A 12165-nucleotide genomic window follows, 5' to 3' on the forward strand; every position below is an offset into this window, starting at 1 on the left:
AACCCCAGCCTGGAGCTGAGCCTCTGTCTGCAGTGGTCTCCTCAGGGCAGTGAGCTCCACCCAGGCAGGGCCCTGACTGGTGATGGCACACCTCTGGAGGCTGGGGCACTTCGCACAGCCCCAGGAAACACGTGCACAAGGGCAGAGGGGGGCAGACGGTTGTTTTGAGGGCTGTCTGCACTTCCTGAGCTGAGAAAGGGGAGAAAGATGGAAACAGGCCCACCAAGGTGAGGCGCTGCAAAGATTCTTGAGTTGACACAGACCGTCCTCCGCCCGCCCAGGGCAGGCTGGAGCAGGGGTTTCTCCTGAAGGGAGTGAGGGCAGTTGCCCACGGAGGCTGCAGCGTGCAGCAGAAAACATACAGGTGAGACTTGCCTTGTTTGCGGACCTCGTGCCAGCCACGTCCAGGAACCCAGTGGCTGAAACGCTGCGGGGTACTCTCCCCCCACCACCACCGGCAGGGTTCTGGGCTCCCTGCTCTGGGCCCTCGCCTCTCCTCTCACACCACCCTCGGCCGCCGGCCACACTAGCTTAAGGGACGCGCTGAGCGTTTTTCTTCAAGAAAGAGCTCTGGCTGCCGCGGCGGACTCCTTTCCGGGAGCTGTTGGTGTCCGGTGCACCTGAGCCCAAACGCCCGACCCAACGGAAGAAGGATCTGCAACAAGGCCCGAGAGGGAGCCGCCTCCTCCAGGAGGCCACTGCTGGGTGACCTCGGGTGAGTTCCTTGACCCCGCTGTGCTGCTGGTCACGTTGTACGCTCGGAAAACTGGAGCAGAGGAGGGCAGCGTCCCGGGAGCAGCCTCCGGAGGCGCAAGGTCACGATTCGTCCGTGCGCCCCCTCGGCGCCGCTGCCCCCACCCCACACCCTGGGGGGTGGGGGGGAGTGGGGGCGAGAAAGTCCTCCCGACGCGGGTGGTTGCGGCCAGCAGGCTCGTCGCGGGGAGCTGGGGGCTGCAGATTGTCCACCCCCATCCAGCCAAGGCGGCCACCGCGCACTCCCGCTCCACGCGCTCCCCGTCCCTCGCCCCACTGCCTGCACCGTCCCGGGGGACGCTTCGAGAGCAGGGCGGCCGGCCGGGCGGCGGGCTGGAGACAGCCGGACCCTGCCTAGCTTCAAACTCGCCCCCGACCTGCGGGGATCTCGCCCGGGGGACTCGCCTCCTAGAGAGTCCAGCTCCCCGGAGCACTTGCAGCGGCTCGGCCAGCAGCGGGCAGGAGGGCGGAGCGGGGGGGGGGGGGCGGGGAAAACCGCAGACGCGGGCGCTGCTGATTGGTCAGATCTTCTGATTGGCCGGCGCGGGAGCCACTCGCGGCCGCTGCCGCTGCAGCGGGCTTCGCTGGTTAGGGCTCGGGTCTGCTCGGCGGTGCTCGGCTTGGGGGGCTCGAGTGCTCGGCTCGGCTCGGCTCGCCTGTGCGGCCTCGGACCGACTGACGGGCGTGCTCCGGGGGGCGCGAGGCGCGGGGCGCGGGGCGCGGGCCTCGGCGGCGGCGGCGGCGGAAGCCTAGGGCCCCCGGCCGCCAGGTTCCCTCGGAGAGGCGGAGGCGGCGCCGCGGGCCGCAGCCGAGTGGGGCGCCGGGGGCGGCGGCGCGGAGCGAGCGCGGCCCAGAGGGCGCCGCCGACCCGGCGCAGCAGACGGACGGACGGACAGACGGACAGGCGCGGGCAGACAGACGCGGACGCACGCGGCCCCTCCCTGCCGCCGCCGCCCGCCCGCCCGGGGCGCCCACCTCGCCGGCGCCGGGCCCGGGAGCGATGACATCGACGGGGAAGGACGGCGGCGGGGCGCAGCACGCGCAGTATGTGGGGCCCTACCGGCTGGAGAAGACGCTGGGCAAGGGGCAGACAGGTGCGTGCGCGCCGGGCTGGGCCGGGCCGGGGTCGGAGGGCAGGATGAGTCGGAGGGGGCCGTGGGGGCCAGGGTCCGGGGACCCCCGGGGCAGCGCCGGGGGGACTGGGGAGGATCGGGGCGCAGGGGAGGACCGGGGCGCAGGGGCGCATAGGCCCATGGCGCTCACGGAGGCCGTGCTGACGGCGCGCCCGAGCGGGGCCCAGGAAGGAGGCCTCCCCCGAGCGCGGCGCTGCAGGCTCGGCCCGGCTCCGGCCCGGCTCCGGCCCGCGGCCGTGAACAATGGGGCGGCCGGGAGCCGGGTCCCGCTGCGGAGTCCCGCAGTTCCGCGCGGTGGCGGTCGGGCCGGGCGCGGCCCAAGGACACGCGGCACGGACGGGGGGCGCACGGGCCCGGCCAGCGCCCCTGAGCCCCGGCTGCAGGTGCGCGGCCCCAGCCGCATTGTGCGCCCGAGCGATCAGGCCCATTGTGCCGTGGGAGGAGGGGGCCGAGCGGGAGCCCATCTGCCGTCTGCCGCGGCCGCGCTAATAGGCGTGCCGCCCGAGCAGCTGCGCCCCGGGCCACGCACCCCTCGGCCGTGACTCCCAACTCCGGGTGGCCGGCAGGCCGGGAGGCTGCCCGGTGCGGTCTGTGAGCCAACGGGACCACCCCGGCCAGACCGGGACCTCTCTCCACGGTGGGAGTGAGAGACTGACCGCCCGGGACACTGAAAGGGCTGGACAGCGCCTTTCTCCCCTCCCAGCCTCCGCTCCGCTGTCTGCGACACTGCACTCCCCAGGGGGGGAGGAGGGAGGCTGGTCGTGGGCCCGACCGCGGATCTGGCCACGGATCCTCCCAGACCACGGTGGAGCGGACCCCAGGCCTGTGGGAGAGCGGAGGGGGCTTCCTAGTTTGTTCTGTCTCTTTCAGTGATCAGGTCAGGTTCCAGCCGAGCGGCCAGTCCCTTCATCTGGCCGGTGTTCACTGAGTTGCTTTGTGGGAGGCTGGGCTCAGCCATTTTCTTTCTTCTCCCAGGATGGGCCTCTGAGCTGGCGCCCAGAGGTCCGATTGACAGTGATTTCCCTGCCTCTCTGGGCAGTCCCTGAGACCTCGGACAGGCAGGGGAGTGGAAGGAGGGAGGAGAGTGTAGCAGGGCCAGGTCCACAGTACAGGGTGGGGGCCTGGGAGGCAGATGCTCTAGCCGGTGCTGCGGGCCTTCTCAGAGCCCCCAGGGTAGCAGGGAGGTGGAGCCGGAAGGCTGTGTTTGGGAGGAAAGTGGGCCAGGTCCAGCCCTCTCCAGAGAGGGCAGTGGCTGTGATGTAAGCAGAGTGTGAGGTGTCTAGACTGGGGGGGGGGGGGAAGCCGCCCCCTGTCCCCTCCCTGGATGGACCATCCCCGGTGCCAGCGGCTGAAGCACCCAGGGGCCCCTGGCAGTCAGGGCAGTGCCATTGAGAGTGGGGATGGCACGGCCCGGGTTCGAGGAGGAGGAGGAGGTGGTGGCAGACAGCTGGGGCTCCAGAGTTCAACTGTACTCTGTGGGGGAGGAATCACTGTAGTTGGTGAAACCCTTGGGGGAGGGGTCCCGGGGTAGCAGAATGCAGAGGCAGTGAAATAACCTAATTATTGTACCAATAAAATGCTATAAGGAAGCTTCCGCGTGGAAGCGATGACAAGGATGAATTACGCGCAGCGCATGCAAGGCCGCGGTGGGTAGGCCTGGTCCCCGCACTCTTCCCCGAGTTACGCTGCCGCACAGTTAATTACAGGAGGTCTCCACTGTAATTAACAATAATGAACACAAAAGGGTGTGCTGTGTGTGTGTACCAACAACCCGCCACTGCGTGTCGTTTGGGAAACAGCTCCGGGGTCACAAAAGCCAGCAACCTTCCCCTTGGGCGACAGCAAACTGGTGTAGTTGAGTGGCCAGCCCCTGGGTCTGTTAGTCCTCTGTCCATTTTGGCCTCATTGATGGTTGGAGCGCCTGCTTCCCAGGAAGGCCGCTCTCTCTCCGTCCCTTCTGCTAAAGGGGCCTCTGGAGTTTGGTGCCCATGGGGCCTCCATGTGTCCTAGCGCCTGGCCTGGCCCCTCGGCTCGCTGGCTGGTCTTCAGCACCAGATGCTAGAAAGTCGCGATTTCCCAGGCGGTCCTTTCTCTTGGAGGTAAACGTCTGGCTCTGTCCGGGGCCAGGTTGTCAGCCAGGGCCCTGGTGTGCAGCCGAGGCGACTGCCCTCCTGGGGAGAACACTTCTCCTCAGAATGGGCCGGAGGGGTGGTCAGCCAGGGCCAGGTGGTCAGCCAGGGCCCTCGTGTGCAGCCGAGGCGACTGCCCTCCTGGGGAGAACGCTTCTCCTCAGAATGGGCCGAGGGGGTGCGGTGGCGTGCATGGCACCTCCGCCAGCCCGGCTCTCCTGTCTCATGGTGACAGTCCCCTCAGTCCTCTCTCTGTCCCTCGCCTGTCCGAGTCCTGTAGAGCGGGAGCCGTGGCCCTGAGGGAGATGTTGGGTGGCATGAGGAGCATGGGGCAGCTGGACCTTGTAACCCGTGTGACCCACGCCAGGGAAGTGGGCCTGCTGCTCTGCCCCCAAATGCTGCCTTTGGGGCATCAGACGAGGGGTGGGGAATGCTGCCCAGTGTGGAGTGCAGGCGTGGGCAGAGCTGCCGTCCTCTGTCCCCTGGGTGCCACCGTGGTGGCCGGCAGGATTCAGGCTGCACTGCTGTGTTTGTGGGGGCGGATGGTGCCGTCTGGCTTGTGCCGTTGTTGGCTCGGTGAGGGGCTGTGGTTGTGGGGTCATCTCTCTTCTGCCCCCTCCTCCTCTGCACAGCTGTCCTCGACGGCCTGGTGTGGCCTCTGCAGGCAGCCCCAGGGGGCCTCCGCTGGCCACGTCGTGGTTTCTGATGGAGGGGTAGGGCTGCAGGGCCTGACGAGGGTAGGTGTCACTGTGCTGGGACACTACACAAGGGAGTCCCCGGCCAGGGCTCTCTGGCCTCTCCTGCACCTGGGAATGGTGGGAGGCAGCTCCAGAGGCCCAGGCGGGGGACAGCCAGGTCTCGGAGGGCGTGCTGCAGAGGCTGTGAGGCCTTCATCTCTCCAGTCCCAGGAAGTGGAAGAGGGTGCAGCCAGGCCTGGCCCAGCCAGAGCACAGCAAGCCTGGTGGGCTCAGCTCCCACTAGGAGGACCCCTCTGGAGGAGGAGGAGGGCCCCTGGGAGAAGGGGAAGGATGCAGGTTCTGGGAGTTGTTCTGGAGGCTGGAGTCCACAGTAAGTGGTACATCTTGCCTTTGGAAACCTTTCCGGTGGGCCGAGATGAGGGGGGGTGGCTGAGCAGGGTTCAGGGGTCAGCAGAGCTAAAGAGGAGATTGGAATGAGGACGTCTCTCTGTTGCACCCCTGGCTGGGCTCTCAGGCTGGTGGGGAGGCCGGAGAAGAGCCTGGGCTGCCAGGCTGAGGGCACTGGGATGTCCCCCTCCAGCTTCCTGGGGGCGGCCTTTGGGAGAATTGATGTGGGCTGCTAGTGGCAGGCAGGCTGGAGAGGAGTCCTGGGGGTGGGAAGAGCCCGTGAAGATGGGATAGGTGAGTCAGGAAGAGACAGTTGAGAGAGAGACGGACAGGTGCACTGGGGAGAGGCAGGGGGCCTGGGGGAGAGGATGGATGGAGCCCAGCTCAGAGCAGGACCGGGAGGCAGAGGCAGCAGAGGGAGAGGAGGTTTCTGGGTGGGGTTGAGGCAGGGGCTGGCCGAGAAGCATGCTGGGGGTGCCCTGGGGGCTTGAGGCTGGGAGAAGGAGCCGTCCTCCTGCGTGAGCTGGACTTGGGGTGCAGGGCGCTGGTGGACAGAGCAGGGTGGGTGGGTCTGCGAACGCTGGGCGCATGCGGACTGCCTGTCCTGTCTGATGGTCACTGCCACGTGCAGGCCACATCCGCCCTGGCCACACGAGTCCAGAGCCTGCCCGCCTACGTATCAGGCTGGGCCTTGGTCTGTCTAACCCGCCTTTCAAGGAAGGAGTCAGACTCAGATGCAGCAATTTGGTCAAGGACAGCTGCTCCTTGGGGATGGGAGGGAAGCACAATCTGCTCACTGCTCGGCTCGGCTGCAAAGTCTGAGGAAGCAGGACCCATTCTTAGATCCTCGTCGTGGGCAGGGCTCAAGGGACGAGGGGCGGTGAGGAGTCCCGCCTGTCTCCCCGACCCTGGCGGAGAGGCCTGTGCAGGCCCCCGGCCCCCCGCCTGTGACAGACATCGCTCCGGCCCTCCTCCCATGGCGCAGGCCCCCCAGGAGCCCCCTGCCCGGGGAGAGCCAGCTCAGGGTGGGCTGTCCCCGTAGATGCCAGGGTGATGGGCTCTGCCTTGAAAGACAGCCAGTCTCCTGCAGGTACGGGCGGCGGGATCTGGGTATAGGCAGGGTTTCAGAACCCCGGTCCCAGAGTGGCCCGGCCTGCTGTGGCCCACGTGTCTCTGAGCGTCTGTGAGTGGTGACAGGTCCCGCCTGCCTCGCCACTGGCGGTGGAGACAGCCCCTGTGTGCCAGGAAGGTCCTGCCAGGCGGAGGGGACAGCTCAAGCGAATGTGAGGCAGTCAGAACTGCTCTCTGCCGAACAGGGCGCTGCCCGGAGTGGCTCTGGCCGTGGGCTCCCTGCAGGAGTCACTGAGGTCCGGCCCCGGGGCTCCCAGCGTGGTGCAGGAAGAGCCCGGAGGCCCTCCGGGGTCCCCCATGGCCCGGCCTCGGCCCCGCCGTGTGCCCAGACTGCAGACTGGTCTCTGGAACCGTCTGGAGCAGGTGCTCCTGGCTGCACGTGCACAGGCAGGGCCAGACCTGGACCCGTTTCCGCGTGAAGCCTGGCCTTCCTGGCCATGGCCTCGAAGTTCCAAGGGCAGTCTGTTTCCATTTCCAGCAGATTCCGGGCTCCAGGGGCGAATGCCACCAGACAGGCAGCACCCTGCACTGTGCTGGGACAGAGGGCACAGAGGGGCTGCCAGCTCTGAGTGGCTCCAAGTCCTCATTGGTGGCTCACTGGCTTGGTCTGGCGTCGGGGGCCTATCTGGGCAGGGTCCTCCCGGGCTGGCTCCCTGTGCCCACTGCCCAGACCTGCCCTGACTAGCCACCCTTAGGACTAGTGGAGCGTGTGAGGGCCCACAGAGCACCAGGGTCCCTGCGGCCTACACCCACATCCACCAGCACCGGCCTGTGCCCGCTCCTGGCCAGGGGCCCGAGTGCCTGCCCTTCTCTGTGCTCCCCTTCCGCTCCCTGGCTGTTTCTCCTAGTCGTCACCCTCAGCTCTGTCCGTAGGGCGGCCTCGGGGCCTGGCAACGCGAGAGGGTGGGCAGAGGTGGGTGTGGTCCAGGTCATTGACCGCCCGCGTCCTCCCTGCCTGGGCAGTGCCCACTGGGCACCTGGCACCTGAAGCAGACAGACAGGCTCGATCAGATCGGCGGCTGGATGCTGAGGGCAGCTCAAGCTGTGCCCGTGTCTGTGGGGACACAGGCTCCAGGGCTGGCGCTCACGGGGAACACCTGGGGCGCCGTGGCAGGGACCTGGTGCTCCGGTCTGGAGAGCACCTGGGCCTTCGAGGCCACTGGACACAGAAGCGGCTTCTTGGGGACTTGGGAGAGCCAGGCTGCTCTGAAGCCAGCCCCTCAGCCGGGTGCGGGCCCTGAGAGAGAAGGTGGCCGACCGCCGTGTGCACTGGTGTGGGGCTGTGGCGGCAGCTCCCGGGAACCAGGGTCCTTCTGCCGCCCCATCTTTGGTGGACTGCGTGTCCCTGCAGTCTGGGCTCCGTGAGGGGAGACGCCACACTTTCCGGGCCTGTGGCCACACAGTGAGTGAATGAGTGGAGCAGTGGTGCCGTGGCCTCAGAGGGCCTGCTGCCCGTGGCCTCAGAGGGCCTGCTGCCTGCCCGTGGCCTCAGAGGGCCTGCTGCCTGCCTGGGGCCCACGCTCCTCACGTGGGTCTGCTCCTTCGGGGCCAGGCCCCTCGTGGCCGCCTGGGAGCTAACGGGCGGGTCTGGGTCCTGGGCCTGGAGGCACAGCCCAGGGACCGCCTGCCTGGGCTCTGGTGCTCAGTAGCCGAGGGGCTCTGAGCCTCAGGCCCCCCATCTGTGGAGCGAGGTGCCCAGCAGGCCCCGTGGGGCTGCGATGGCTGGGAACAGCGTTGAGCACATTTGCTGTGCCCGGGATCCGGTGGGAGGACAGCAGCATCTGTCAGGGCCCATCTGGGTCTCGGGGGAGGGGAGGGTCCCCCAGCTCCTCTGGGTGGGGAGTCCCTGTGCTTGGCAGGTCCCTGTGGGAAGTCCTCTTGCATAGATAGGCGTGATCTGCTGTCCCCTGATGGCAGCTCCGATGACCCTCCTGGGTGCCAGGCCCGGTCAGCCGCCTGTGGCCTGTGGGTGACTGATGGGTCCCAGCACTGGGTAGCAGGCTCAGGACAGGCTTCCGTGAGCCTGGCCTGAAGTCCCAGGTCCTGGCCAGGGATGGCTGGGCTGCCCAAGGCCCTGCCCCTGGGCTGCCGGCTGGCCAGCTGCCTCCAACTCTGGACAAGATGGAGGCTGGGCTGGGCAGGGGCCACAGGGACAAAGCAGGGATTGTGTGGGCTGGGTCCTGAGAGGCGGCCCAGGCCTTGTTCTGTGGCCTCTGAGGGGCCAGTGTTTCGAGCAGGCAGCTGGGACCGCCCCCCCCCACCACACACTGGAGTGGGTTTTTCCCCAAGTGTTTGTTTCATCCCTGGGAGCTTGAGAGGCCGTGGCTGGGCCCCGGTTCCCTCCCTGTGCACTGGGGTGACAGCACCTTTGGGTGGGTGTCCAGGGCCATGCAGGCCGATGCACGTAGCGCGCTGGCACGGGTCTGGGGGTGGGCGCCTGGCTGGGGCGTCAGCCTGCGAGGTCAGCGCTGCTTCCCCGGAGGACTGCGAGTCCTTGTCGGCCCAGGGGCCCAGGGCTGGCTGCCCCCAGCTGGACCTCGTGTGGGCCCTGCCTGTGGGCCTGGCCGAGGGTGGATGGAAGATTCCGGGACCTGTGCTTCTGGGTTGGGAGCTGGGGCGAGGGAGGTCCCTGGGGCAGCAGTACCATTGCCGCCCACTCAGGCTCAGGCCGGCCCGAGAGTCTGGGAGGGCACGGCTGACCTCTCCGGCCCAGGGCAGAGGTGGGAGGCAGCCTGAATGGCCCGTGTGGCCTGGGTGACGTCGCTGGGGTCTGGGGACGCGTCAGGCTGCAGGGCTGTGGGCAGTTTGTGGGGGCAGGAATGCGAGGGGTGGTGTGGTTGGCCGGTGTCCCTGGCTGACTCCAGAACTGCTGTGCAGCCACTGGCTGGGCTGGGGCTGGGCTGGGAGGGGCTGAGGGGGCAGTGCCCAGTGGGCCCAGTGCGGGGGTGGGGGCTGCCTGGGAGCCTGAGGTCTCCCCTCCTGACCGCTTGGCGTGGAGCACGGGCCATGAGGCCAGAGCCGTGATGCTGGCTGCCCCGGCTGGAGGCCGGCTGGGCCCTGGCTGACTGTTGCCCTGGGCAGGAGACCTCTCCTGTGAGCTGAGCTGAGACAGGAAAGGCACTGGCCAGAGGTGGCCACCGGGTGGGGCGAGGTGAGGCTGGGCACCTATTCTGTCTGAGGCCCATAGGCAGGCCAGGCTCAGGTGTCCCGCTTCCTGGGGTGGTGAGTGCCCCAGGCTAGAGCCCACGTGGGCAGGGGCCCGTTGAAGCCCCTCCCTGGGTCAGGAGCCACAAACTCTGCTGGCCCCCTCTTCCCCACTTGTCTGGCCAAGGGCAGCCTGGGGGCACTCGGCAGGTGCCCGTGTGGGTTCAGGGAGCGAGTGTGGCCTGATGCCCGTGTGAGCGGCACGCCTCTTGGCTCTCCAGGGCGAGCGTGAGGGGCTTGGTCCTCGGGACCACTCAGCTATGCACAGCCCCTTGGCCAGTCCCCTCGAGTCATGAGAGAGCTGGGCGGGCTGTCCCACCCCAGGGGTCAGCCCACAGGCACAGAGCACTGTGAGCCCGAGGATTCCGGGTCAGCCTGTGTGCAGAGCCCCCGTGGGTGTCTGGTGGAGAGCCCAGACTCTGCTGTCACCTGTCCCCGTGCCTCAGTCTCCCCGTCCCCGCTCAGGCGTGATGGTGGGCGGGCGCGAGCTTCCCTGGGGCTGAGCAGCGTGCAGTGCACAGGGAGGGAACGCGGGGCCTGGGGGCCCCCAGCCGGCAGGTGTGGTGGGAGAGGCCAGGTCCCATGACTGTCTGTGTGCTCATGCCTGGGACGGGGCTCGTGGAGCTCCTGCTTTCAGGGCGGCAAGCAGGGGCCGGGGTGGGGATGGTGGCAAAGCTGGGCCAGGTCCTGGGGCGGGGCGAGCACAGTTGAGGGCTCGGGCAGATGGCCGCTCCATCCGAAGGCACTGGGCGTGAGGGGCTCCCGTCTCTTCCTTCTGCCGCAGGGCGCCCTAGTGCACGGGGATGTGGCCCTGCTCTGCCCATAGCCTTGCTGGGCTGAGCTCTCCTTCTGCTGCTGGTGGCCCGCAGCTTCCTTTGCCCTGGGGGACACGCCGGGTGGGGGACCTGGGCTGGGTTCTGGGACCGCAGTCGGGGCTGTCTGGCACAGCATCTAGTGTCCCTTTGCACGTGGGTGGTTTTGGGCACAGAGAGCGGAGGACCCTGGACCTGTGAGCCCACCCCAGCCTCGGGACATGGGGCCATTTCACTTCATGCGCCCCCACCCCGCCGCCCCTGACAACCCCAGGCATTTTTAGCTGTACACATTTTGGTGCATCTGAAAGAGGACCTCAAAAATCACAGTATCGTCCCCGTTGCCCTGAGACGCGAACAGTTTCCAAAACCTGCGAGTCCTGTCAGAGGGCGGGTTTTCACTGCAACGGGTGGCTTCCGAGAGCCTGAGTCTCTGCTGGCCACAGCGAGAGGAGGGCAGGGGCTGGGCCCGGGTCCTCACCTGGGCGCCGTGTCGCAGGCAGGCGGGCCTGAGGACCTGCTCATGTCCTCAGGCGACGCTGATGCCGGAGGAGCCCCACGTGGAGAAAACCGACCTGCCCCTCTCCTCACCCCTGAGCCTGCACCCCTGGCCCCTGGGTGCTTGGAGCGCCTTGTCTCCCTTACGTCACAGTGGCCCTTGGCTGTGGAGCCAAGGCCCTAATGTGCCCAAAATGCCCACGTGCACAGTAGCACCCTGGACACGGCGGGCCCTTCACCAAGTGCCGGTTCTCACACTCACTGCCACCAGGGGCCCTGCAGAGGGCAGTGGACAGAGATGCGCTGACCAGAGCTCAGGTGGGCGGCACAGCCCTGACCACCCGCCGGCCCATGCCGCCAGCTCTGTCTGCACGGAGCCCCTCTGCCAACACGCCTGGCTCATGGCTTTAACATGTGACCTCGCACGGGCACTGCTGCTGCGTGGCCGCCTGTGGTGTCTGGGTTTGGGTTTCCTGCTCACCACCCACTGCTTTCCGGTCAGGGCTCGGGCTGGGTGCCCAGAGCCTCCCCTCCGCCCCGGCGTGCGTGCAGGTCACAGGGAGCGTCTGGCCGCGACTGGGCTAACCTGCAGGTCTACCACCTCCATGCAGGTGGGGGCTGCCAGGGGCCTTGTGTCCAGGGTCCTTGTGTCCAGCTACCTGGATCAGTGCCCCTGAAGCATGGCTTGACACCAGGGGGCTGTCCAAGTCGGAGTGGAGGCCCAGGCGGCCGGGGACCCCTGCTTTCTCTGCACAGGAGTGCCCCTCTTGGGTCCACACTGGCAGCCTGAAGCCCCCTGCCCTCCCTCCCAGTCTCCAGGGAGAATAGTGCAGGCCCTCAGGTGGTGACTCCATCTCTGCCACACCCTCCTGGGACAGGTGGGGAATGGGGAGGTGTCTGGGCGAGACCTCGCCCGAGGAAGGCCCCGGGTGGGGAGCTGTCCAGCACCACTGTGCTGAAGTCTGTGGCTCCCGCTCCCCGTGAGGGCGGCTGAGGGTAGATCCCAGCCCAGCAGCAGCTGGGCAGACCTGTGGCAAGTGCCCACACCTGTCTTCCAGCTCGGGATGTGGTTCTGTGCTGACAGAGGGCAGGAGGTAGAAGCAGCCAGGTGACAAATGTGCTGAGTGGTGGCCCCTGCCCCCCCAGCCCCCCTGGTGTGCTCCCACGGGCGAGCCTGTCCCCCTCAGTCCTCACCAGAGAAACTGGTGCCCCGTTCTCCTGGGGCTTGCAGGGAGCGAGGGGAAGGCCAGGGCCCCGGGGTGTCGCCAGTGTGAGTGTCGTGGGCCCAGAACAACCCGGAAGCCTTGGCCACCGGCCTGTGCTCTGCATGGTGGAGGCAGCTGGGGAGAGGCACACTGTGGGGTCAGGCCCCCTGGCTCGCTCCTGAGACCCCTTGTTATGGGGTCTTGTGCCTGAGGTG

General features: G+C 67.8%; 1 protein-coding gene across 15 annotated transcripts in view; it reads left to right on the forward strand.

The window, feature by feature from the left end:
* Positions 1–1436: 1436 nt before the first annotated feature.
* Positions 1437–12165, forward strand: part of BRSK2 (BR serine/threonine kinase 2) — a 60702-nt gene continuing 49973 nt past the window's right edge. For 8 of the 15 annotated variants that reach the window (XR_010750075.1, XR_010750073.1, XM_066373760.1 and 5 more), the window contains exon 1: positions 1439–1847. Coding sequence is in view for 12 of the 15 variants with exons in the window: in XM_066373760.1 (XP_066229857.1) it covers positions 1754–1847 (94 nt within the window). In the remaining 3 variants the exon portion in view is untranslated. Of the gene's footprint in view, positions 1848–12165 lie in introns of all 15 variants that reach the window. The other 7 variants (XM_066373223.1, XM_066373323.1, XM_066373411.1 and 4 more) reach the window with 3 other exon arrangements.

This window comes from Saccopteryx leptura, chromosome 1 (assembly GCF_036850995.1).
Source record: "Saccopteryx leptura isolate mSacLep1 chromosome 1, mSacLep1_pri_phased_curated, whole genome shotgun sequence".
In the NCBI taxonomy this organism is placed as follows: Eukaryota; Metazoa; Chordata; class Mammalia; order Chiroptera; family Emballonuridae; genus Saccopteryx; species Saccopteryx leptura.